This window comes from Sardina pilchardus, chromosome 19 (genome assembly GCF_963854185.1).
Source record: "Sardina pilchardus chromosome 19, fSarPil1.1, whole genome shotgun sequence".
Classification (NCBI taxonomy): domain Eukaryota; kingdom Metazoa; phylum Chordata; class Actinopteri; order Clupeiformes; family Clupeidae; genus Sardina; species Sardina pilchardus.
This window is the reverse complement of record NC_085012.1, coordinates 6,331,422-6,358,789: the sequence shown is the minus strand read 5'-3', so window position 1 is coordinate 6,358,789 and position 27,368 is coordinate 6,331,422. Positions and strand designations below refer to the sequence as shown.

The 27,368-nt window shown below is 45.9% G+C and overlaps 1 protein-coding gene across 5 annotated transcripts in view; it reads left to right on the top strand.

Annotated features, from left to right (window-relative positions):
- The window catches only part of LOC134066166 (E3 ubiquitin-protein ligase RNF152-like), a 30,427-nt gene continuing 3,059 nt past the window's right edge, over positions 1-27,368 (top strand). Inside the window, exons 1-3 of one of the 5 annotated variants that reach the window (XM_062521406.1) lie at positions 1-159; positions 16,604-16,672; positions 26,440-27,368. The exon at positions 26,440-27,368 is cut by the window's right edge and continues 3,059 nt beyond it. In XM_062521406.1, coding sequence (XP_062377390.1) covers positions 26,656-27,312 — 657 coding nt within the window. In that variant the 5' untranslated portion in view covers positions 1-159; positions 16,604-16,672; positions 26,440-26,655 and the 3' untranslated portion in view covers positions 27,313-27,368. Of the gene's footprint in view, positions 262-16,603; positions 16,673-20,949; positions 21,069-26,439 lie in introns of those variants that run through there. The other 4 variants (XM_062521407.1, XM_062521405.1, XM_062521408.1 and 1 more) reach the window with 4 other exon arrangements.

Sequence of the window (27,368 nt, the reverse complement as noted above, 5' to 3'; positions counted from 1 at the left end):
CCCTAGTTGGCAGGACGTGGTCACCACTGTTGATTTCATTTCATGGTCTCTGAACTCACATCAGGAACGTTAGCCGACAACAATTTAATCGGAACGGTCAAATGTGGATCGCGGCGCTCTTTGCGCGCGAATGAACCAGTGAGAAACCCACACAGCATTGTGAGTAGCCTGTCTTATCTTGAAAGTCACGGAAATAGATGGTCACTTTTCATGGATGTAAAAACGACTACTACAAAGTTATTTGCATACAAGTAATGATAGGTAGGTTGACTTGGTTCCGAATGAGCATTTATTTTTGGAATCTGCATTGTGTTCTTTGCAAGGATCTTTTTGTATTAAATGGGGTTACCATTTCTACCTAATGCATATGTTTAAGCCATGCGCGAAACTTGAGAATGACAGGCTATGTATATTTCTACAATTAGCCTATATTGTACCGTTATTAATTTAGACACACCGTTACACAGTAAGTGTAGCTTACTGGCTGGATAACATATTCGCAGTATAATTTCCTGTAGATCCGTTCTTGTCTTTTTGTTATATCGAGATGGTGTCGACAGCCAGCCAGTGCCACTCGCCAAGCCATTGTTTGAAGAAGAGTGATAATATTGCATATGCGCGCAGAACAATGCATTATCGCACCGACGCGTGTCCACCTTTGCTTACGGGGCTGGGTTCACCGTTTCCCTCTTGTCATAGCTAGCGAGAAGGTACGGGCGGCGAGATGCAGAGGATCCTGTCATTGGTGTTCTCTTTGTTATCAACATTTTGAAATGAAACTCGTGGAACTGCAACTATTGTATGTTTATTATTATTATTATTATTATTTGAATAGAATATGTTTGTCGTTTTATAGTTGTATACAATGTAAAAATGGCATTTTATTTTAAATCAACGTCAAGATTTGATTTAACCCAGTCAACGCACCTACCTGCATTAGGTGTCTTGAACTTGTCATAGACAGCCTGAGAGACCAAGGAGAACATTAAATAAACTCCCTGAAAGAACAGAGGAATCATGGACCCTCAACAAAGCACAGCGTTAACCGACGCTAAGGCAATTACATGGTTATAAATGATGTCATCAATAACATACATGTACTGTAGGCTCTTGTCAGCTGTCCGGGGCAGGAGAATCCTGTGAAACAGTGCGCACAATCTTCAGGCCTTCCCGGAACCACTCAGCCCGAAGCCCTGCCATACTGGTCGAGCATTGCTGTGTTTGATGCCTGCGATTTGTGCACAAGGAAATTACCTGACACACCCTCTACAACTTACTCTTTTTAGAGTTGCATACTGAAGCAACCTCCCCTGTCTCCTTTGAAATCACCACTCATCATGGTTCCATTTTGTGTTGATGGATGAGCTAGATAAACCTTCATTTCAGACAAAATCTGAATGGGAAAGGATTATCTGTAGAGACCATACACATAATGGTGTCACTGGTAGTCATCATACAATGACGGAAGGTATTTGTTGGTCATGTTATGGTCATCTATTATTCGCTTGAGTTAAAAGTTGATAACAAATGAGTGTAGGTGAATCTTAGCCAGAAGCACTGACAGCCAGAGTGTGCGTGTGTCTTGGCACTCCACATTCAGAATGAAGCTGTATGGCTGGTGCACCATGCTTTGATTTGTATCGTGATGGGGACTAAGCTGAATTTTCAGATGCATGTACACACTTCTCTGGCTGTCTTTCTCTTTCTGTACACCTCAGCCTCTCTTACTTGGTTCCTGTGGTCTCCACTGGTCTCCTCATCTGAGGACTGGTCTGGTGAGATTGATGTGAGTAATGTATTTTGCACTGACGGACATAGTTGGTCCCATAATGGAGACCTCAGAGTAAGACAATGCCTTTTTGAGAGTTTTGAGCCTAACCAGTAACAGCTGCCTTTCATGGGAGCAGAGTTGCACATTGTTTAAAGGAACACAACAATGAAAGGACGAGAAAAAACTTGATGTGTATGTTTCGAGTTGACAGATTTATCTGTATGTGTCCTTGCTTCTATTTCAGACATGTTTGACATGTGTCAATAGGAATATCGACATAGGTGGTTTTATTGGGGTGATCCTTAGCTGTGCTTTTTTTGGTTGTCGACAATTTACAGTGTATCTGTATAGCTGTATTATTTTTCCCCTGCAAAGTGGCACTGCATCCCTCAAGCTCCCTGTAGGCTCTCGGCACATAGCATATTCATGGCTTTGATGCCACACAAAAGACTGTTTGTCCTTTCTTGGCCTCCAATGATAGATAAACTTCCTGCAATGAAAACATTTGTAGTTAGTTTCAGATGGAGCATGCAACATTTATTTTTTTTTTGCTTTCAGGAATCTCCTTGTTTTCCTTTTTGGCTGGCTCAGCCTTGGAATAATTGGAAAGGTGCTGAGTCACTGGAGGCCATGCCTGTCATGTTTATTGAAGTGCTGTCTGCCACTGTTGGCTAATTGCTGATGTCTGATTGATTGACAGGAGGGCAGGCCGTGTGATTGCTGCCCTAGATCTGAGCTGTGACGCCTCTTGACCAGTTGACCTTCAGAACCACCCTCTCCCTCCTTACTTGCCAATCAAGATGTGTTACTGCTTGAACTGAGCGTCAGATTTGAATGTCCTTGTCAGTATCACTATACTGGAATGTAGGTCCATGCTGGTGGATATCAGTGACAGCCAGTGTTTACATCACCAGATGTAGCTTCAGAAGATTGGTGGGATGTGTTTGTGAAATTTTGGCGATCAGATGGAATGCTCAAGGCCATTTGGGGATTGGAGGAAACAGACAGAGTGAAAGCCAAGAGCTAAGATGGAGGAGCTGGTGTTCTTTGAAGCCCCAGAATGTGTCCTCAGTCTCCCAGCCTGACAGTTTATTTAACGTCTTTCTGCATGCTTTTGAGGAACTTGAAGGTTTTCAAAAATCGAATGTATGAAAGCTGTTATTGTGTCATCAGAAAGGTTTCAGCCGCTCTCCCCGGTGACTGGCAGATGCGTGACGCTCACTGACAGGTGTTTTGTGCTTTTCTCCTTTCCAATCTACCGGATGTTCTTCTCTCTTCTCCTTCAAATGGATGAAAGTCAGGATGAAAGCCTTGGGTTTCCATTTGCGTGTGTTGTTTCAATAGAGGCAAATGTGTTTCTGATGCTTTGTTTTTTTCAGTATCAAAGTCTGACAGTAGTAGTGATGACTAGAATATTTTGCCGCAAAATAAGATGTTATAGAAAACAAGCAAGTAGTGTTTTGTTGTGAATTAAGAAAAGCATATTCATTTATCTTGAATCTTACAGCAGATAGAGTCAGTCCATGGTAATCAGTTTTGATAGAAACATGCCATGAGTCTCTTTCTTTTACTCTATTCTATTCAAGCTGCAGAGGACTCTGCTCAACACTGGGGAGGCTTCCCATACACTTTGATGAAAGCCTGTTTTCCATGAGGTTGAGGCGACAGTCACTCTTATGAATAGTTCAGGACGCCCCTCTGAGCTGTGTTTTGCAAGTCGGTCTCCATTCTCTTGATCTTGAATTGCTCTGTGTCCCTGCGATGCCAGCGTGTTTGCCCTCCTCTCCTCGTTTGTTCCCATGAGCATGGCAGGCCCACGCTGGCATCCGAGAGCTTTGCCCATGTCAGGTGCTTAATTGGCCTCCATCTGTTAGGACAAGTGGCTGTGCTGAATCTTGGGATCCTGGGTAATGTGTGTCTGGAGTCGGTCTGTCTCTCTCTCTCTCTCTCTCTCTCTCTCTCTCTCTCTCTCTCTCTCTCTCTCTCTCTCTCCCTCCCTCTCTAGCACTCATCACTGTCATATTGATTCGTCTGTACTTTTGTACCCCCTTGACTTGCGGCCTGCATTGTTTCGCTGACAATTTTCATATTGCATATATTGCTCTTGTGCCAAGACTTTTGAAAGATGGTATTATAAAATTAACTGGAATTAAGATGGGATCAAAAATACTTTGGTGTTGGCTGATTTCTAATGGGTTGGCAAGTTCGATAGATAATGAACTTGATTATACTCTGAGTACCATTGAGAAAACTGTGGTTCTGTACTCTTAAGAAAAGGCAGAATTCAAGGCTGGATGTATCAGTGCATAATGAAACACAGTATAGCACAACCGAGGTGTGTGTAATCTCTTGTCAGTGTCAGAGACTTGGTTTCACTTGGCATGCAAAAACAGGAAGTACTCATAAACCAACAACATACAGGATGTCATGTGCTGCAATTGCATAACATGCAAATTGTGAGCTTCATTTAATCAAAAATCAGCAGCAGAAACAGAGCTTGTTGCTTTATGGGGTTCAAGGACAAAGGACTGTCAGTATGGGACTAGTGACTGTGCATTTGTGTATCTTTGCATTGGCCACATTCTTTGCTAACTTGCCCATTTCCTTCTGGTGGACTCCATCCGTGCGAAGGCTGGAAAATCACATCCTACAGGACTTGGGAAAGGCTTTTATCAGCAGGAGTGTGCTGTGTGCATACATCACAGTGTGTAGCCCACATCACCCTGTTATCTATCATACTCTCAGATCCTCTATTATCTTCATAATGGTCCCTTGATTTGAAATGCGTTTCATATGCAACACTGCGCCATAGGAACTTCAAATAAGATTCAAAAACTGTAGGAACCTATAGAATCTAACAGGAAACATTTCAGTGTATTTTTTAATTGGATTTAGTTGCCAGAGTAGCAAGGCTAGGTCACATTCTCTTTCTATTTCTGAAAGCACAGATTTGTGGCAATACATTGTAATGGGTTGGCCCCATCAGTGATGTATGAAATGGAGCCTGAACTGGCTGTCCTCAAGTCATGGACCTCATCAGCTATCACACTGATGCATGTTGGTGTCATGCTGAGTGTTTGTGTTTGGATGAAAATGAACATATTATAATCCCATTGACATGTCACAGATGTTGAATATAACACAGCAGGGGGGGATTAAACCAGATCCTGCTGTCGGACCTAACTCCCCCACCAAAGTCCTAAAAATACCAGAGAGAAACACACACACACGCACACGCACACACACACACATGCACACATGCACACACACACACACACACACACACACGCACACACACACGCACACACACTACACACGCACACGCACACATACACACACACACACACACACACACACACACACACACACACACGCACACACTTGGCTCATATGATTGTTTCAACAAAAGCTTGATACGAAAGTCTGTAGTGTAAAAATTGTTTGCTTCTTGAAACCCATCATTCATTTCCCATGTTTTTGGCTGTGTTGAGACATCTTTATTTTCTGATACAAATATGTAAATGATACTCTACGTGTATGCCATTGTGTGCAACACAATGCATAGCATTCAGCATCTTTTATGGTCAACATTATAACCTTTAAGTTTTGTATATATCATTTTGTCTCTTGTTTTTTACCTCCTCTCTACCTCAATCCATTTCCGCTTGATATATTACTGGTGTCTACCTATAAATTGAGTCTCCGAGTCACCGTGCGATTCTACCTGAATTACTCGCCTTCTACCAGAGGTGCTTGTAATAAATGCAATTCAAGCACTTTTCTGAGGGGGGAAAAAAATCTGTCTGACAATTGATGGGGTGCCAAGAGTGACCTTCGCTAATAACGAGGTGATGTCTCGCTATCTGGGGCTGGAAATGAATGAGCGCTGTAGCCGCCGAGTTGGAGCGCCGCGCCGCGCCGCGCTTCCTGACAAAATGTAGCATGGGACATGCCAGTTGTTAAATCCCATTCCTCAGCAAAAACTGGAAAAAAAGGAAAGGGACAGCTTGAATTGGTTCCGAAAATATAGGGAGGGAGAGAGGGAGCGTGTCAGGGAGGGAGGGATGGAGGACGGGAGCGATGGCGAGTTGTAACTTCCAAGGATACACTACCAAGGTTACCTTGTTTTAGAATTATGTCATAAATTGAGTTGTGACCCCATGGGATCATGTTTCTGCTGCGACTGATATATTATGTATTATGTGTATCTGACTATTTTTGTTTTTTTTCTCACGCAAGAGTATTAGCACAAAATGGAGTCTTCGGGCCAGTTGTTAATGGTTGTTTGCAGGCCTGTAAGTGAGCAGATATTGGTGTATTTGCATTAGATGCTCCCCGCTGCCTGACACTCAATTTGTTTTGCCGTTCCTATCTAAAATGAGTTTTTCATGCGCACGCAGCCAATATTGATGCTCTCCACTGGCCTCCTGTCTTGGCCTTAATGACACCATTAAATACATTTCTCCAATGCCTTGTTGATCTTTACTATGTATTTATTTAGTTTATTTTTGGTCAGCGTTTGCTTTGTCAAGTTTATTGGTAATGCATCCTCTCGGTATCCAAATCACTCTGTTGCCTTGGCGCTCATTGTTTTAGGGGTATGTTTTGATGAATGTGCTTGTGTTGCTTTTGTACAAATGCTGACTAATGGTGGACAGTCATCTGAACCAGCCATTGTTGTCAGATAAAAGGCATTTTATTCCCCGCTGCAAACACCCTGTGAGAAAGGAAAAGATTGCTTTAGCCTGGACAGTTGCTATTGTCCTATCCGCAGCCCGATGGACAAAGAATGGCACAGTAGATGAACAGTGATGCGCTGATTAAGATTCTCAGAGCGTCGCTCTGAACAATTCATTTGCCTCTCCTATGGAAATGATCAGTGCAACATGTAGGGATTTCTTTTGTTGTTGTTGGATGTTAAGTCCTAAAAAATCCCTTTCCTTGTCAGTCCCCGGATAACCTTCATTTCACAGGGGCTGATATCTCTGCAACCAGCTGCACAGCCTTTTCAGCGAAACCCTGATGACAATCAGTTCACACGATTAACTGAGCAGCGTCTTTCAATCGCGGCTGACCGGACATGGGAGACGCGGTAATTAGCGGTGCTTGTCTTGACACACGCGTGGCAGTGAGCGCAGCGCGGTGAAAGGTGGTGTTTTCTGCCAGGTTAATTAGGCAGGATGAATGGGCAGCTGGCGAGTCGGCGGTGGCACTCAAGGGGAAGCTGCAGTCAAAAGCAGTCAAGGGTGCGTTTGTGGTGAAGATGATGATAGGGGAAGTTGAGTTGGAAAGGGTGCGGGAGGAGGGACACAATCAGTCTGTTGAAGGGAAGACTAAGATGGGCTACAGTACAGAGCTGTGATGGTGCTTCGTGACATGTCCTCCCTTCTGCGGTCATTTAGCCTTGTGCTCGTTGGAGTAAGACGGCTCCGAGTCACGACACTCACCCGAATCTGACCCACTTGCCTCCGCACAGACAACAGCGTTTGGCTACAACCATTATTCACCAGCTGGGTGTGAGATCAAGAAAGGTTGCCCCACCGTCTCCCATTCATCTTTATCATAAGGCAAGATGTGGCCGTCCTCTGGAGGACGCGAGGCTGGTCCCCTACAAGCAGGCCAAGGATGTCCATGTGGGTCATACCAGATGCTCCATGTGGTTTCCATGAAGCCAATGGCACACTGCACAAAGAGGCTGACCGTGACGTTCCATACTTAATTAATAATAATAATTAATAATAGGGCTGGCTGCACCATTTTGGAAAAATACTGTATATAATTGTGAAGACTCTTGACAGATATTGTGATTGCGATTTGATTTGCGATATCAGTCAAGCGTCAGTTCAGTATTCCAAATTTGGCTTTGAACTGGGCCGCTTCTGGCTGGTGAGCATGCGTAGTGCTGAATGGGAATCACTGCACACCTACTAGGTGAGCTTCAGGAGGATGAATGAATGTAAAAATGAGTTGTGATGAATTAGTTAAGATTAATTGCATTCATTGCTATTTAGCTAACAACATTAACTTTATTGCGATAACGTTTGTTGCTGATTGTGATAATGTTCCTTGTTTAAAGCTTGTTGTTGCCATAATATCCCCATTAACTGAAGGTTTATACATTGACTTTACCAAATGTATTCAGCTATGAGGTTAATACTCTGGGCGGACTATACATGGGAGGCCATTTCTTTTCTTCTTTCTGAATAGAGCATGATCTGATTGTGATGTATTGGGCTATTGGGGCATTGTGATTAATACATGGAAGCGGTCAATGTGCTTTCTTTATGTGCAAATTACTGTTATGGTTTATACGCGGTGTGGCTAATACACAGGAGATTACTGCATTGTGCGTGGCTTTGGACAAAACCATAACCATGAATTCTTCATTGATTACAGTATTCCCACACTTCAAAACAGCGGCACGTTGATTTTTTTTTTTTTGTCTTTAATCATTTTACAAGCTTTTCCTCCTAATTGAGGAGCCCTTTCGCACGCCTCTTGCCGGGTATGGATTTTCCATTGTTACGAGCTGGCACCAGACAGACACCTGACCCACTTTTAGAATGAAAGCGTGTCTGACTGACCGTCCTTCTCCGCGGCTCTCCCTCCCCGGTCCATTTATTAATGGTGCATCCAAATCATCCCAGGAGGCCGCCTCCCCCAGTGGCCGCTGCCGCTGCCGCGCTCATGTCCACGTAATCAGAGCCTCGCGTGGTCGCAGGCCAGCAGCGCTCGGATGGAGGGACCGCTGTAGAAGGAAACTTGTGTACTGTATGCACTGACTGCCTGGTCTGGAAATTGCTATGTAAATATTGAAGCAGTGTTGTTTTCCCCCTCAGCTGAGCCATGCAGGTAATCTCTCTCTCTCTCTCTCTCTCTCTCTCTCTCTCTCTCTCTCTCTCTCTCTCTCTCTCTCGCTCTCTATCTCTCTCTCTCTCTCTCTCTCTCTCTTTCTCTCTCTCTCTGTCTCTCTCTCCCTCTCTCCCTCACTGTCTGACGTTAGTGCCTCTTCTAGTCTTATTTTACTTTTAGATTTGATGTGGGGATTGAATTTGAAAGCTATTTCCCCTCTGTGGAATTACCGTGATGTGTGTGTGGCGAGGTCCAGGGTCCAGCAGGGCAGCGTGTGTGTGTGTGTGTGTGTGTGTGTGTGTGTGTGTGTTCCTGCAGGCTCAGGCTCAGGCTCAGCTAATAGCGTTTTTACTCAAGGAGGGCGGGGGGACGATTTTTCACAAAGAGTGACCCCGGCTGACCCCTGCTGGAAGTTTGCGGACGGGAGGTTGGCGAGCCGTGCTTGTCACAGCGGTTTCCCTGCTGATGTGAAAACAAAGACCAGTGGGGTGCATGAGATCAGCCAACAGCACCCCCCCCCCCCCTCACCCCCCCCCCCCCCCACCCCCCCTTACTGATGGGGCGGGCGGAGCAGTCAGACAGGGGCCACCGACGACACGCAGGAGGCTCGGATGGAGGAGAGAGACAGCACTGACGAAGACGAGACAACAGAAGAAGAGGGGATGAATGAAGGGAGGGATGGAGAGATGCTTGAAAAGATGAATGACGAGGAAGGAAGGAGATGAGGAAGACGAGACGAGAACTGGGCAGTGCGTGGAGCTGAGAGAGGAGCAGGGAGCTCCCGTCAGGACGGAGGAGGCAGCCAGGGAGTGGGAGAGAGAGTGAGATGTTTACTGTTGTGTCCCTCTCACAATTACGGGGAACAGATGGAGCCTCACGGAGCACGCAGGCAGGAGATGGAGACGGGCAGGCAGGCGGGAGGGAAGAGAGATGGAGGCTCGGGGAGAGGCAGACAGAGACGGAGAGCGAGGGAGGGCTGGGAAGAGAGAAGGAGGCTCGGGGAGAGGCAGACAGAGACGGAGAGCGAGGGAGGGCTAGGAAGAGAGAAGGAGCGAATTATGGGCCGGCCCCCGCCATTCGCATTCGTCTCTCCGTTCGTCCGTCCGCCGTGCGGGGCGAGATGGCTCCCGTTCGGCTCCGCCGGTGTGGACGTTTACTGGGCAGAGTGCCACTAATGCACTGCCTGACGCTCCCCACCTGCGCTTCTGTCATCCCCGGCCCTCTGCCTGGCCCAACTTGGCCCGGGTCCAGCCCGGCTCCCGCCCGCCTCCAGGCTCCAGCCCGGGCGCTGGCCGCTGGGCTGCAGGTGCTGGGGAGGGGAGGGGAGAGGAGCGGAGCGGCTCGGCTGGGCTCGCGGGCCGGTCGCTCCGCTCGGCCGTCACCGGCAGCGCTGCATGTCGGACGCCGAGCCAGGACTCCTCTGGACAGACGCCACACAACAACAACAACAACAACAGCAACAACAGCAACAACAACAGCACCTTCCACAGTCCTGTCACGCCACAGATGTTGACATTACGTTACGTTTTGGTCAAATGTACATCTGTTGTCACGTTTCATTAGTGTTGATTTGCGTCCAGGTGCTGGTGTGGTTAACATGCTAAATAGACAAAATATGTTTTGAGGCGTTGGCTCACACGAACGTTTCTACATAATTGGACATTTCAGGAGTCAGATTTCTATGAATGCAATGAAAACTATTAGTGAGCTCAATATAACCCAGCCAATATGACGATCTACTTATATCTGCACTCATTGATGCTCAGTGTTGTATGTTAAGTGGCCTGTCATAGACTGTGGACAATGTAGAGTCATGAACTATGACTCTTTTGACTGGCCTATTGAAGTGAAGTAGCACTGCAGAACTCATGCGCACAAAGCCGATTGGCTCGTCTCAGTGGGTGCTGAAAAGCATCTGATTATCTCTGAGCGGAGTGGGTGTCACCATGGCACCGATTAAGGTTAAGTGCACCTCCTTGCCCGGGGGGAGGTGGACTGTTACATGACTGAAGAGTGAGAGTGTGTGTGTGTGTGTGTGTGTGTGTGTGTGTGTGTGTGTGTGTGTGTGTGTGTGTGTGTGTGTGTGTGTGTGTGTGTGTGTGTGTGTGTGTGTGTGTGTGTGTGTGTGTGTGTGTGTGTGTGTGTTTTGCTGCATGTGGTAAATGGATTTTTTCAGCAAGAGGCCTCTCGCATGTAGAGCCCCCTTGCTGTGTGTTTTGTGGGCTAATTAGCTGCGGCGTGAGAGAGACCCAAATCAAATGTCCTCCATTTTAAATTCAGCGGAGGTCATTTATGTGACTGCAGACCTCCCTTCCTCCCTTTGCTATCTTTCTTTCACACACTCGCTCTCTCGTTCGCTCTCCTCGCTCCCCTTCACGGTGGGGGTGACGGTGGGTTGGCTCTGATTTACCGGAGGTCATATTCCACTCGCTGTGTGTGTGGTGAACATTTGTGTGGAGTCGCTCGCCTTTGCAGCGTCCTCTCTGCATAAGTGTTCTCTGAGTTTGAAATGGTTAGTCGAGGGAGGGCTCGGGAATAAAGAGTTAGGCCTAACATGTGGGTGCTGCACTGACACGATTTTATCTGTCACCGATCAAACTTCCTCTTCCTCTTTTTTTCCCTTTTTTCTCGCACCTCTATTTTAAAGTTGAACAACAACTACAACAACAACAACAACAACAACAACGACAGCCGCAACATGCTATTTCTGTAGTGTTTATCTAGATGGCCAAAGCACCATAATGAGGGGGAACCTCTCTCTCCAACCACCGCCAATCAAACCCAACAACCACCCCACCCTAAATCAGATGCACGATGACAAACCAAAGTGTTCTTCGAATGCAGAACTCATTCCGGTGGTTTTCTTGACGTGACCTTGTTTGTCACGTCAAGGGGGAGTTGGTAGTGTCTCAGTTCAGTTCAGCTCAGTGATTTGCACAACAGGCACATGGGCTTTTCACACTGCTGGGACACCCATCATGTGGGCAATGACATTGCGTGTAAATGACGTTGGTTGAAGGTTAAAACTTAAAACTGTGTGTGTGTGTGTGTGTGTGTGTGTGTTTTGACTGCTCACTGCTGTCAGATGTGAATTCTATATAGATTAGGAATGATAGAAAGTTATTTTAAAGGTAACAGTAAAGTCATGAAATGAAATGAGTTGTGTTCATAGGACAGTTAAGGGCAGTGGTAGCAAAGAACAGTGGGAGAGATATTTAGAGGACACACACACACACACACAGTACATAGAGAAACGATGAGAGATGAATATAAGGGAGAAGTAGACACGAGATATAAAGGAGATAAATACACGTGTTGGGAAAAGACAACATACTGTAGAATTGATACATGAGAGAGAAAGACAAGGTAGTGTGTGTGTGTGTGTGTGTGTGTGTGTGTGTTTGTGTGTGTTTTGTGAGTTGAGTGACAAGACTGTGTGTGTGTGTGGCGGGGGGGGGGGGGGGGGGTCTGTTTGATGTGTATTAGTTATTGCATGCAGCAGTGTCTGTCTGGCTGTAGTTCATTTTCAACGTGATGTAATTAAGCGTTTAAGCCTCAGCAGTTTTGGCCAGGCTAATTAGTTTAGAAAGTGCTGATTTCCCCTGGCGACGGGACCAAGGGTGACAACGAGCCACTCTGTTACTGCTAGTAATCATGGCAGTCCTGTCCCTCACAAGTGCTCTCTCTCTTGCCCTCCATCTTCCTCTCCCTCTCTCCCTCTCTTCCCCTCCATCTTCCCCTCCCTCTCTCTCTCCTGCATCTTCCTCTCCCTCTCTCCCTCTCTTCCTCCTGCATCTTCCTCTCCCTCTCTCCCTCTCTTCCCCTCCATCTTCCTCTCCCTCTCTCCCTCTCTTCCCCTCCATCTTCCTCTCCCTCTCTCCCTCTCTTCCTCCTGCATCTTTCTCTCTCTCTGTCCCTCTCTTTGCATCTTCCTCTCTCTCCCTCCATGTCTTCCTCCAGCATCTTCCTCTACCTCTTTCTTCCTTCTGCATCTTCCTCTCGCTGTCCCTCTCTTTGTCCTGCATCTTCCTCTCTCTCTCTTCCTCCAGCATCTTCCTCTCCCTCTCTTCCACCTGCATCTTCCTCTCTCTCTCTTCCTCTCTCTCTCTCCCTCTCTTCCTCCTGCATCTTCCTCTCCCTCTTCCTCTCTCTCTCTCCCTCTCTTCCTCCTGCATCTTCCTCTCTCTCTCCCTCTCTTCCTCCTGCATCTTCCTCTCTCTCTTCCTCTCTCTCTCTCCCTCTCTCCCCCTGCATCTTCCTCTGTCTCTTTCCTCCATGTGCCACTCTGTTGTGTGTCAACACACACTTGTGTGTGCCACAGCGTATACCCCGCTCACACCTCTGTGTCTGCCGCACAGTGCTCCTGTCATAACGGCTTCCCCGTGTGTGGAGGACACGTCAGCCTGAGTGGCTGACTCATGGCCGGGCTAATCCCCAATTTAACAGGACATGTTACCTTCATGTCTCTCTTTTGTCTCCATGGAGTCTTTAGTCGTCACTGTTGTTGACTGCCGTCTGACCGTGAGTTAAAGCAACACTAGAGCACTTTTCCTCTGTCGCACGCACGCACGCTATCTGTTTATCCAGCAAATAACGATGTCCACAGACAGGGTAGAGTATGTAGCATGATTTTATGAAAGTGTGATGTATTGCGACATCAAAGCAAGTCAAATTTGTAGTTTCTTATGTCTCATTCCATTGAACTACAGATCCGCTACCCGATCTGGTAAACTGCATAGTAAGGTTATAGCTGAGGGCCGCGAAGTGAATGCAGAATGCAGTGAATGTCGTTCACCCTGTTGCGAAAATTATTTTGGAAACATTATTCTAAGGTCCAAAAGCCTCTTTAGTGTTTGTTGCTTTAATAGAACTAGACGTATGCATAGTCATCATATTTACCTGCCGATGATGATGGAACTTCATTGATTTTGGTCACACTCATAACCACCACAATTCTAATGATTTGCACATACAACCCAAAGCTTTTGAAGATCATCAGAAGCCCCTATGTCCTCCCCCGCTCTCTGGTGGAGACAAATTGAATCCTCCTTTCTCCTTACGGTTTGAAGTGTTTTTTGTAATTGTTCCAAATCGATGCTTCACGTCTGAGAGCTCAGTCCGAGGTCAGGCTTTTCTCCACCAACACAGTTTTGAAAAAAAAAAGAAGCTGTTGCCATGGCTACAGGGCATTGCATTGACTGTATTGCTCTGGGTTTTCTGAAGCACATTTGAGAGATTGTGTACTGTTTGTGTATGGTGTGTGTGTATGTGTGTGTGTGTGTGTCTGCACCAGCCTTGTGCAGGGAGGACAGGAGAGCTTGCTTTTCAGCCACCCAAACAGTGTGCCACGACCCCATACATTTGAGTCTGCATTCATTAGGAATAGTCAATAAGAGTTTTGCTTTTAAAATACATATTACATTTTGTTATAGGCTTCCTGAATCAGACTGAGTTTGTACACACAACATGTCTCATACAGAGACGAAGAGATAAACACATAGACAAACAGATGGACAGACACACAAGGCAGAAAGATACTGTAGATACAGTATGCAAGACGGCTACAATACACAGACAGACCAATAGACAGAGCACACACAGAGTTGGGAACAAGACAGTAGTTCTCCCCCCTTCATGGTTCAGAGAAGCAAACCCAGCGAGTGCAGCAGAGCTCTGGAGATCTGTGTGATCCAGGAGATTGAAAAGGACAAGAAATAGGGTTAGGGGAGAGGAGAATGCAGTTACAGCCGGAGGAGACGGACAGCAAGCAGGTTACTGGGGAGGGGGAGATGGGACTGTGGTCTTCAGGGGAGGCGGTGTTTGATTTGATCAGGGGAATGTGCTTATGGGGGGGAGTGCTGTGGTTTGGGATGGGGGAGGGGAAAGAGTGAGGATAAGTGAATCGCTCCTCTAATTGCTTATTACTGGGGTCCCGGTGCAGGGTGTTGGGGCAGCGATGGTAGATGACCAGGTGTGTGTGTGTGTGTGTGTGTGTGTGTGTGTGTGTGTGTGTGTGTGTGTGTGTGTGTGTGTGTGTGTGTGTGTGTGTGTGTGTGTGTGTGTATGTGTGTGTATGTGTGTGTATTTGTGTGTATTTGTGTGTGTGTGTGTGTGTGTGTATTTGTGTGTGTGCGTGTGTCTGGGGTGTCGTTATAAAGTGGGCCTGTGGCGAAAGCTTTGACTGAGTGTCACGCTGTTAGCTCAAGGACACGCCAGTGCTCAGTCCACACTTTACTTTCTGTTAGAGCCCCCCTCTCTCTCATTCTCTCTTCCTCTCTCTCACTGTCTCTCTTTCTCTCTCTCTCTCTCTTTCTATCTCTCTTTCACTGTCTCTCTCTGTCGGTCTCTATTTCTCCCTCTAATTTTGAAGTATGATCTGTCATTTCCTGTGTGGTCACCTGGTTTGCCCCTCTCTGGGCGTTTCAGCCTGGTGGTGTCACAGGCCTCGCTGTATCTGCACTCATTTGAACTTGTCGCTGAAGTGCCACCGTTAGCAGGCAGTGTAACCTCAGCTAATTTGCTTCAGTAATTAATCATGTTGTAGGTGAAATGGAAGTAGCTGTATATGGTCACTCTAATGAATTTGCCAAAAGTGTTCCCAACTGAAACATGTTGAGAGTTGAGTCAGTAGTGTTGAATGTCTCTCAGAGGGACTGTTGCATACAAGATGGCGTACGATGTGCTTATCCATATCCATGATTAGATAAAAAAAAAAAAAACTCTTTCACAGTTGAATACTACAGTCGTGGATCATACATTCAGTATCAGTTCAATGGTTCTTGTTCATGTTACACAAACACATCAGCTTCTTCCAACCACTGGTCTCCTGTACTGTTGACCACTACAGTAAATGCAGAATGCACAGGAAAGCAGTCATATATATGTTTGTGAGTATGCATACCATTGTAATTATTTGACATTGCAATTATTTGATCATATTTTGAGATACTTTTGCAGCAAAACATTTATTTATTTATATCACACCACTGTGAAGAGGTCAAATTCAGAAGAGTCATCCACAGGACACTATGCAGTGTGTCTAAGATGTGTGTGTGTGTGTGTGTGTGTGTGTGTGTGTGTGTGTGTGTGTGTGTGTGTGTGTGTGTGTGTGTGTGTGTGTGTGTGTGTGTGTGTGTGTGTGTGTGTGTGTGTGTGTGTGTGTGTGTGTGTGACTGTGGCTGGACGTGTTTAGACAGAGCCTGCCCTGTTGACTCTGTACTCCACTGACAGACTGAGCATTTGCATTATGGGTCAGGGTCACTGGCCACGTGGTCTCACAGCGCTGGTCATCGAGCCCTCGCACCAGCTCTCTTGTGTGTGTGTGTGTGTGTGTGTGTGTGTGTGTGTGAGAGAGAGAGAGAGAGAGCGTTGGTCATCTAGTCCTCGCACCAGCTCTCTCTTGTGTACCTCATCGACTGTGGTGTGCTTGTCCGCGGCGCGGTGTAGCTGTGTGCTTTATCATTATCCAAGTTTGCTTAGTCTTTTTTAAGATACTTGTCTGCCTCATATCGATTATCAATGACCTTGTCTGCAGTACTGGTCTCTGCATCAATTGTGTTCTTGCTGCCACTGCAGTGTAATACATAGTTATAATGCACTTTATTTCAGGCTCAGAGCACCAATGCTAGCAACAGCACACTGCCAGCTGTTGAAATTCGACTTCGCCGGATAATCTTATTGGTTTTAGTATGTTTACTTCGCCTCAATTTATCCTTCTTGGACTTCATGTCTGGGTTTTGTCTGTAAGACATCAGAACTTGACCCTGTTAATACTACGACTAACATTCATGAACTTTGGTAACTTGAGCGACCGCAGTTCCTGTCTCCAGGATGCAGACATTTGTTCCTTCTCAGAACTGGGAGTTACTATTTTGAAGTGTTGTGGCAGAAGAATTTGGTGTGTAGAGTAGAAAGTGAGCTGTACACAGAACTGAGCGCAGCTGTTGATTCTTTTTTTCTTTTTTTGTCTTCCTCTCACAGACACGACACCACAACATTATGAAGTGTCGAGTCGCCTTTTGAGTTCTGTCCATTTCCCTATCAGAGAAGGTATGCGTCATCATGCCTCTTTCTCATGTTGTTCATTATTTCACGAGTTTAAAGCTTTTTTTTAAATCAATTGTTTTAGATTAGTTTTGTGTGCTTTTTCTGATGGGTTATGGCAAAGCTTTTTACTCTTAAGTGCTCTTTGTAAAATGTTAGAGAGGTCAGTAGGTAGTCTGTGCCATTTTGCTCCATTTCCGTTTAATTACTATGAGTGCTCTGCTGGGCCTCCACTCTCACGTCTAGGCCATTAAGTGGGAAGGTACAGTATGCTGAAGACACTATGAGGTGGTTAGTTGTCTTATTGAAACACAGCTCTTATTTAACCTCAATAGAGATTTTTTCTTTGAAAACACCAATTGGATTTCAGGTGATCCCACTTGGGATCCTTCCTGACCCCAAGGTTGGGAAATGTGCTGTACATTAGGAAGTCTCACTCTCAGCTTAAGCTACAGTACCCAAACAACTGCATTGGACACCTGTAAAGAAACCCTCTTGGATGTTTGCATTTTAATTTATTGTAATTTATTGTAGTCACAACCACGCAAATGCCTCTCGAGTCTCGAATAATCAGCTTTCATAAATATATATATATATATATATATATATATATATATATACAGTATGTATAGACGGCTGATCACCACCTGTACCTGTCTAGAGATGAATACCCTTCATTGATGGCCGATGATGATTACACTGCCTGTCCAGCTGAACATCATTCTTCTCTCATCCATTCTTATGTTTAGCTGGTCTAATTACCTCATGCTAGCTGTGTTTAAGAAGTGTTTAAGGCTGAGACATAGATTAGAACAGACTGAACATCCTGTGTAAATACAGCCCGTAGTGTTTCTATGGCTACCCAGACACAGTCATCTGTGTTTGATGCATCTTCAATGCATTTGTGGGGTGGAACAGCCTTGACCTTGTGCTCATGTAATGCAAATTATGCAGGTTGCTTCTTTCTTCCAGGAACACCCTGCCTGTGTAGTGCAATCAAAGCTTATACATTGCATGCATATTTGGTGTATGAAGAGAACACACTGAGATGAGTGGAGATTGTGAACACAGATATAAGTACCTCTGTGTGGCTCAAAGCTACCTCTATAGTGCACTAGTACACTGAAGGCTTCAATGAGCCATCTCCCTGAGTGTGTCTACGTGAGTATAGCCTGCATTTCTCTAGAAATGCAATACTCTATGGACTGTTTTTGTACCACTGATTTTTGCATCTTTCAGTTTTGTTTTTTTGAGTGGTTGTTTGTGTTTGCATTTTAATCTCGGATCAAACACTGCACCAAAATGGAGTATCCCGAGTCCTCGCCCTTCCAACTGTTTATCTCCCCCTCACCACTGTGAGTTTCCCTCAAAAAAAAATGGCTGTCAGAAACACATCCTTTGATGTTACTCACCTGTCATTTGTTTAGTCGTTTGGAGGGTTTGCAAAAACACGTCGCCCTCATACCATGCATTTTAAATTTTTTTGTTCCTTGAGTGCATTTTATTTTTGCGGAGTTGTCCGACAGCTGGATTGTCAGGGGGGAAATCAGACATCAAAGGATGTTGAATTGGCAACACATGGGAAACATTTTTTGAGGCGAAGAAGGCAGAGAGAGCATTTGATGGCTGTCTAATTGCCAGAGGACGGAGGAGGGCTTGGCTCTGTGGGCCGAGAGCTGATCTAATTTACTTTCTCTGGTTGTGAAATAACTCCCCTGTTATGAAAACACTTCACTCAATTTGTTTTCAAGACGCTTGGATGTAAGATAGCTTGGTAAACTGTGACGTGATTAATCTTTGTGTAGTATGGCGCCATTGCTGACAGCCCATGCTTAGTCATTGTCTATCAACAGTCCCTGTTTTGACTTATTTATTGTTTAACGGTCAAACATCTACTTGTTTATTATTTTGTGTTTATGATGTGAGTTTATTTGTGTTGAAGTGGATGTGTAATGATGATGCAGTATTAAAGTATTTGAAGCGACAGTTTGACAAGTTCAACCCTTCACTATGGGCATATGGATGAAATAGTTATGCCATGTCTCAAATGCTCCTCCTTCAGTGTCCTACAATAGCTCCTAACTTTGACATAAAATGATACATAAACTTCAAAACGCCAAACTCTTGTGACTTACAAACGACAGTACAGTAGTTCCTCAGTCTGTGCATAGTACCGTTCATCAGGATGTTGAACTTAGCCTTTTAGAAGGATTTACAGCAAGTAAGGGATAGCGGACGAGGGACGACACAGTGTTCAGTTCACAGAGAGAAATGCACATTCAAGGTGGTAAAATGGCCTTGACACAACAGCAGAGATTACAGTATATAGGTATATATATAATTGATATGTTGAAAGAATTTGAGTCAGTCTTGTTTGTGAGTAAGGGTGTTTAAAATAATATAGATCTGACTGTGTGCATGAACGTGCATTTTGTGTGTGTGTGTGTGTGTGTGTGTGTGTGTGTGTGTGTGTGACAGGCATTGTATTGTCTAATCTAGGCATGTGTGCATGTTTGATGGATCATCTCTGGATGCATCTTTGCCTCTCAGTAGCTGGCTGCCGGAGGCCTCTTCTGTCAATCACCTCATTGATCGGCTTGTGTTTTTACCGCGGCGTGTCGTTGTCACGCCGACACCCGTCGCCATGGATTATCTCCGTGGCTGCGTGTCGGCTCCCTCCACGGCTCGTCTCTCTGCACTGACAGGTGCCGGGGACTCCAGACGACACCCGGCACACACATCACACATGTTGATCATCAAGCCGCACCGTCAACACGTCCTGTGGCCAGACTGCGGCTCCCTTTCAGGCACAAGAGTCTTCTAATGGTTGATTTGGGATGGCTAGTTAGTTGGTGCATTATTTGCATCTGTAACAGTATGTACAGTGTAGCCATACATTGTGGACATGTGACAAATCTTACCGCAACAGTATGCAACTATGCATCATCAGCGGCATCATTTTGAAGCATAGTTTTAACTGGCTACTAGTCCTGGTACGGTGTGCTAGTTCATTTAACTAGTTTATGGTCATGAGGACGGATTAACCAACCTGGTCTTGGATAAACACACCTATCATTGCAGCTCCTGTACCTTGGCTATGCACAATCAAGTGCGGTGGCCATCAAAAGACATGAGATAACACGCTAGCAAAATTTTTTTATTAGTGCCAACTGTTGTTGGTGCTCTGTAAGGTTTTGCATGTGTGAAATGAAAGTGTTTTTGAAGCCTCAGAAAAATGTCTGGCCCCTGTCTGAAAGGAATTGTTCGTGTTCTAGGACTGCTTGCCTGTTTGGGGAAATGAAACCCCTCATGTCCTTGAAAAGGCGCAGGGTGGGCAAGCCAAGACCACACTGTAGCCATAACAGAATCTCAGTGTTTTGGGCAACTGATCATAAACACATTACATAAGTCTGCTGCTCTGCCAGGCAGCTCCTCCTCGGCTTGTCAGAGGAATAATAATAATAATCCCCCTTTAATGCAGTAACCTGTGGAAAGCCCATTGATAGGGAAATGGCTGTGTCATCATCACCAGAGGCCTGGCCTATTGATTCTGTCGATGTCAACTGTGAGTCACAGCACTCTGGCCATGGTGGAGCAGAGATTGGGCTTTCCACCATTAGAACCGACTTCAAGCGCTGCAGAGATAAGGGTCAGATAGCAAGCAATTAGTGACAGAAAGTAAACAAAGCAATTTTGGTAGAGATATTTGCTCAGGGTGGGGTCACTTTACACAGCAGGGCTACAACTATAGTGATCATTTTATCGGAGGTGTTATATTAAGGTTTGTGTTGTATATTCTCAACAGCATGTACTGTTAAATTGAAGCATGACTCAGTTCAGGTTTCATTGTTAATTCCCTTGAAAAAGTCTAAGTGTATTTAGTCTATTTTGTACCATGTTGGAAGCATTGGACCCGAAGTGTACTGTAGAACAACATGCATCCATTTCCTGACTGTTTTGTCCGTTGTAAATGTTTTCTTCATTTGGTGCCTGGCTGAGTTATAGTCTAAACACAGAGATAAGTTTTGATAAACCACCTGCAACTGTTGAATGCAATTTGCTTCCCTGCGTCTCTGTAGCCTTCAGGCATAGCTGCTTTTATAAGAATAATGTTTAGTCTTTACAAATATATTTATTCAATTTTAGTTTACTTAGTATTTCATGATGATTTACATAAGCCTGTATTATATATGGACTCGTTGAATAAATACATATTGTTGCATGTTAGTTACATAAACATCTCTGGTCTCTTAATCCCAACTCCGTCATATTTTAGTGAGACGGAGACGAGGGAGTGAAGGGGGAATTGTGGGAGGTTTCAGAAGGGTGCCAGACTGCAGAGGCTTCTGCTAGAGGCCAGATCGTGTGTTATGACAGAGTGACACCCATCAACAATGACAAGGTGACAGGGAACCGTTACAGGGCATTTCTTGAGAATATGCCCCTCCCCCCCCAAACACACACACATACACATGCATACACATGCACACACACACACATACACACACACACACACACACACACACACACACACACACACACACACACACACGCACACACACACGCACATAAATGCATGGCTTTGGATATACTGTAGTAATTGAAGCATTTATGTCATTCCTGTTTCTTAATTTACAGGAATGGGATCCATGTAGCAGGGAAGGGCAATATAAGTCTGTAGCCACCACAGCACTTGTAATGTGCCTCTACTGGTGCTAGCAAAGAGGTCAGGGCACCAATGGGAATGAGGCATCTGTCACTCTGTTTTTTTTCTGTCAGTGTGTGAATTCAGCAATACAGGTGGTGCTGCATCACTTGAAATGAGTTGTTTCTTTTTTGGACTTTGATCAATCTTGTCATAAATGATGTAAACTACGGGCCCCAAGTGGCCACCTGGGCTCCAGAAGCTGCTTATGTCAAATTGATGTGACAGCCTACAACATTAAGCCTTAGTGTATTGTGTGTGTGTGTGTGTGTGTGTGTGTGTGTGTGTGAGTGAGTGTTTAGTCCCATTTTCTCACTTTGGTTCTCAGTTGCTCCCTGGGTGGTTTGTCCCTGCTGATTAGACTCTCGCACAATCACACCCATGCTGAAATGTCTGCTTGTGTGTGTCAATGATCTCATATCTCTGGCTTCACACTCATCTGGCCACACACTGGCACCACGGGACCTTTTGCATGCTGTCACTAAGAAAATAAATCTTATTTATCTATTCATCTATTTATTTATTTATTTATGTATTCATTCATTTATTGCAAGAGTTTCCTTCCACTCAGATGCTCTACTCTGAAGGGAATATTGTAATTGCCTAATAAGTCTGATTGTCGTCTTCTCAGCTCTTCTGCATTTTGACCATGATTGTGACCGAAATTATTAATAGCCATTTCCACACAAACTGAAGGAGGCTTTAGAGCTGAAAAGTGAGTTATGTGGCTTTTATGTCTTGCTCCTATCACAACATGTCTCTGAAGTATAGCATCCATTCAATGACAAATGACACTGCACCTATAAAGCACTAATTGGGTGTAATTTATCTAAGGCAAGACAACATATTGTTATAGCGATTGGCTGGAGGTGATGATAGTCTAGCTGTGTGTGTCACTCATGACCCCGTTTGATCATGTGATGGGAGTCCAGCATCAACACAATGAGTTCTGTGTTCTGTGTTCTGTGTTCTGTGTTGTGGTTCTGATGCTAAGGCTCAGTGGTGGGTCTGTGGGTCTAACAGGGAGGTTGCACCGGACGCATAACGTCCCCATAGGATTAATATAAGAATTATAAGGTTCTATCTGACATTTTTTTCAGTTTTAAAAATTCAGTTATTGACATATTCTTATTCTGTGAAGAGGGTGTTCCTTGTAGTTGTATGCATTTTTGGACATTATCTCTAAAGAGGTTTGTTCCACTTATCGGTATAACTATGGAATTTTAAGACTCAATTAGAGCAAAGCTCACTATCTCAGAACTACTCAGAACGTAGATAGAACCCTATAATTCTAAGGGCGCGAGAACCGAAATGTTCCGTTCATGAGTGTCTGATGCAACAATTAGCTTCCACTGTGATGAATGGGACTGGCTACACCAGACATGATAGTGGCGCATATGTTCAGAAAAATTAGACCAGTCTTCTAAAACTATATTTTCATGCTCTGCGAACAGAGTGCTTCAGTCGGGGGAGCCTGTGTAGGCCGGATGTGAGTGTGATGTATGGTGGGGAGGCTGAGATCACCTGGTTTAGTGGGCATCATCTGGCTCTATTCAGATAGGCCACTACTCCGCTAGGAGAGGCTCTAAAGGGTGCTTAGGAGGATGAGGTGCAGCAGACATTTTTCATTTGCTCTTGTTATTGGACTCGTCTTTCCACTTTCTCGTTTCTCCTCCGCCCTTTTGTTCCTTCCTGTTTCCTACTTTCTTCCTAGCCTTGTCTTTATCTCTCTCTCTCTCTCTCTCTCTCTCTCTCTCTCTCTCTCTCTTTCTCTCTCTCTCCGTGCTCCACTTTAGTGTGTCCTTGCTTCTGTAATGTGAAGACTCTCCTGAAGCATGTCTCTCACAAAGACATCTAGAGGTGCTTGCTGCTCTATCTTGCGGTTGTACAAGTACTGTACGAACTAACTCCCCCAGTCCTTGCTGGTTAGAGGCCGTCTGCCGTTCAGTGGGATCGCTCTGATGTACAGGTATGAGACAGTGTGAGACGGTGTGGACAGAGGAAGTCAAAGAGAGGCCAAGCATCACTTACACCGTATCCTAACGACATGTGACGTGAGTGATTGTTGCCGACAAAATCAGTTTGATAACTTTTTGGTCCATTAGAATTTTCTCAGCAGTTGTCGCTCTGCCCTGTTGTTCTACAGTGTTGAATGAGAAACATTCGAATGGTATATTGAACAGATTCAGAGAGCATGCAATGCTATGTGACAGTTCAACGCTCGCAAGCTGTTAGACCTACTTAATGGCAGTCAGGTTTGCAGTCACCTACAGTATAGGTGCTTCTCAACATGCCTCCTCGATCCTCGAGGGGCGTTCCCACTGATCTATAACTAACACTGGATAGACTATCCCATTGTTTTTTGCCCCATCATTCTTTATGTAGATGAGTGAGGATCGAGGCCCGAGGAGCGAGGGAGGACGTATAAAAGCCCAAATGAGAGGCACCCCATGAGTGTATTTGCCTGGTATTAAGTGAGATGATGAATAGTGGTTCAATGAGCTGAGTTGATCTGTAAGACGGCAGGGGAGCTGGGGAAAGAAAAAGGATTGTGTGCTTAACTGTCCTTAACACTCCTGCATTTATGTGTACTCTGGTCTTATACAGACTGTGGAATATTTGGTCAGACATTTCAGTCTGATATTTTAATTTAAATCACATAATTTCAGTATTATGTTAAGAAAGACGTCACACTGAGCTTTTTAAGAAGCCTGTTGGAACCCAGTGTGAAGTAGACATGTTTTGATTTCCAGCCGTATGAGTCAGCACTCCTCACTGAAACCCACCAGGAAGTGAAACGTGAAATGCTCATTAACAAGGCTTTGTGGGCTGGGTTCAGTGATCCCCCATCACCTCATGCACCACACACTGCTAAGAACAAATGGGAAGGGAGTGAACTTGTATGTGTGCAGTGACTGCAGTCAGACTATTATGCTGATTAATATCGTCTCGCTTCCTCTTTCCACTGTGATATGAGAGTGGGCTTGATTGAGATGAGCTAACTTCTATGGTAGGAGATCAACATAGATTGTTCTCCGTGGGCCGCATGCTTTGTCATTGCTACTGTCACAATATGATGGCACGTTGAAAATCATTAGCATCGTTAAACAGCCCATAATAGCCATAATTCCTGTAGTGCTGAGAACATCTGGCTGCAGCGTGGAGCGTGTTTGTTAAAGGTCAGAGCAGAGGAGAGGATGTGGAGGTGCTACCCCCCTGCCCTGCCCTGTGCTAATATTTGGTGTATTTTTGACATGTGTCACCTTCGCCTTGGGCACTAACAGGTGACATCTGTGGGCTCTCCTCTCCCCTTCTCCCCCTCCTCTCCTTTCCTCTCATCTTTTTTCCTCTCACCTCCTCTCCTCTCCTCCCCCCTCCTCTCCTCTCCTGTCCTCTCCTCTCATGTCCGCTCCTCTTCTCCTCTCTCCTCTCCTCTCCTCTCCTCTTCTCTTCTCCCCTCTCCTCTCCTCTTCTCTTCTCTCCTCTCCTCTCCTCTCCTCTCCTCTCCTCTCCTCTGCTGTTGGTGGTCAGTATGTTGGTGTGTGTGATTACAAGGGGATAACATGCGTCAATGTCCAAATTGATCAATTAGGACTTCAGTATGCAGACATTAGCACTGGCGAAGGTTAATACTATAATTAATAAATTATCAGAACAGATTTGTAATTAATGGTTTACATGCATGAACCAATGCACAGTGCAGAAATAATGTTTGGGGGAAATCATTTGAAAGTTTGGTGAATTAGGTTTTTTTCCCCAGCTTTTTTTTTCTAAATTGCATAGCTTTTATAGTTCAAAAAGTGCTTTTATCCCATCTACTGCTCAGTAGGAGGTTAATATATCCGCGCAACATTAGAGAATTAGTGGAAAAAATGAGTGCGGTTGTGAAAAGCAGAGACATAGGAGATGAGAGGATGAGAGAGAGACAGAGAAGGAGGGGAAGAAGAGAGGGAACGAGGGAGGCAGGCAGGGAAAGAGTGAGATGGTGTTTTGCCACACAGCATTAATGTCAGATCAAAGCAAACCCTTATCTTAGAAAGGGATTGTAAAGCTACCCTCTGGATGTCTGCACGGCTCTTGAAGGGAGTAGCTCTCTCTCTTTTTCTCTCTCTCTCTCTCTCTGTCTTCTTCTCTCTTCCTCTCCCTCACCCTCTCACTCTGTGTGAATGTGTGTGTGTGTGTGTGTGTGTGTGTGTGTGTGTGTGTGTGCCTGTCTGTCTCTCTCCGTACTCTCTGAAATTACCAAGGTTTTTCTTTCTTTTCTCCCCGAGATGTTGGCATGGCAAAGAGGGAAAGTAGGTCACCCAATGAGTAAGGGGAGTATTGCCTCTGGTTTAAGCGGGGATGTGTCATTTAGCCGCGAGCTAAGCAAGTCCGATAAGAGAGACTGCCTGGTGACGCTAACGAGCAGAAACGGCTCCCGTTTAGCATGGCTTTAGTCAGCTAGCATAAGCCTCTTTAGCCGGCGCGCAGACAGGCAATTGGCCAGAGCCCTCCGAGGCCGCAGGTAGATGAGCTGGCCCGCCCCAGCGCACCCCAACGCCTCCCAGCTGTTGCTCTGTTTTGGCTCTGCGGTCTGAGCAGAAGAAATCAGAGATGATGCAGGCGAGGCAAGGGGCTATTAGATGTGTAAGAGGAGATGACTGAGGAAGCACACGGGGCTGTTTTGGCTCGGGCTGGTGTGCAGACAGGTGCTGCTGCAGCCCATTTGTATTCCTTCTAGTTTGTTTATTCAGTCATGCAGCAGCTGAACCTGTCATCCGTCTGAAATCCAGTCACCCTCCGTGTCTCGTGAGAAACAGCGAAAAAAATACAGGGGTGACATTCGACACCTCTGTTCGTGTCTGTAAACAAAACCTCCCATTGGAAGCAGATGACCTTTGAATTGTGCACTTTAATTGGCTGTAAATGTTAATTAATTACCTTTTTCTACATGGTTCACAGCGCAAATAGTGCTCTTACACAAGGGAAGGATTAATGGGTGATGGAAAGACTGGGGAAAGAAGTCTTCAGGGAGACGTTCTTGATGGCTTTGTGTAATCAGTGTCTTTTCATGTGCTTTTTACAGATGGAGCCGCAGGTGACCTGGGATGATCTGTGACCTCTCCTTGACTGGAACGTTCCGGGCTTTTCTACTTTTTTATATCGCTCCTGGAGTTCTGTATATCCTAGACAAGCACAGGCGGCTTTGGTAAAAAGACTGGTTCGAACCGACCAGTCTGCAGATTTTCTCAGTAAAGCAAAAAGCGAGGTGTCAAGCAGACAGTTGAAAAAAAGCGCCAGCATGGAGACGCTGTCCCAAGACTCTATCCTGGAGTGCCAGATCTGCTTCAACTACTTCAGCCCGCGGCGGCGGCCCAAGCTGCTGGACTGCCACCACACGTGCTGCTCCGTGTGCCTGACGCAGATGCGGGCCGGGCAGCGCGAGGTGCGATGCCCGTGGTGCCGCCGCGTCACCAAGCTGCCCGCCGGCCTGTCCGTCTCCCAGCTGCCCGACGACCCGGACCTGGTGGCGGTGGTGGCCATCCCGCACGCCTCCGAGCACACGCCCGTCTTCATCCGCCTGCCCAGCAACGGCTGCTACATGCTGCCCCTGCCCATGGCCAAGGAGCGGGCACTGCTGCCGGGCGAGCTGGGCTGCCGGCTGCTGCCCGGCGGGGCCGGGGGCCTGGGGCCCGGGGGCAAGGGCAGTGGCATGGCGGTGGTGACCATGACTGAACAGGAGCCCCTGGGCCTGGGCAGTCTGGAGGGCCTGGAGATGGAGGAGGAGCGGAGAGGAGGGGCGGTGGGGGGAGGCGGCGGCGTGGGGGGGAAGGGCTCCACGTGGTCGGGGGTGTGCACGGTCATCCTGGTGGCCTGCGTGCTGCTCTTCCTGCTGGGTATCGTGCTCCACAACATGTCCTGCATCTCCAAGCGCTTCACCGTCATCTCCTGTGGCTGAGCTGAGCTGAACTCACACGCTGGGCCACTCTGTGTTTTGAGATCCCCATAACCATA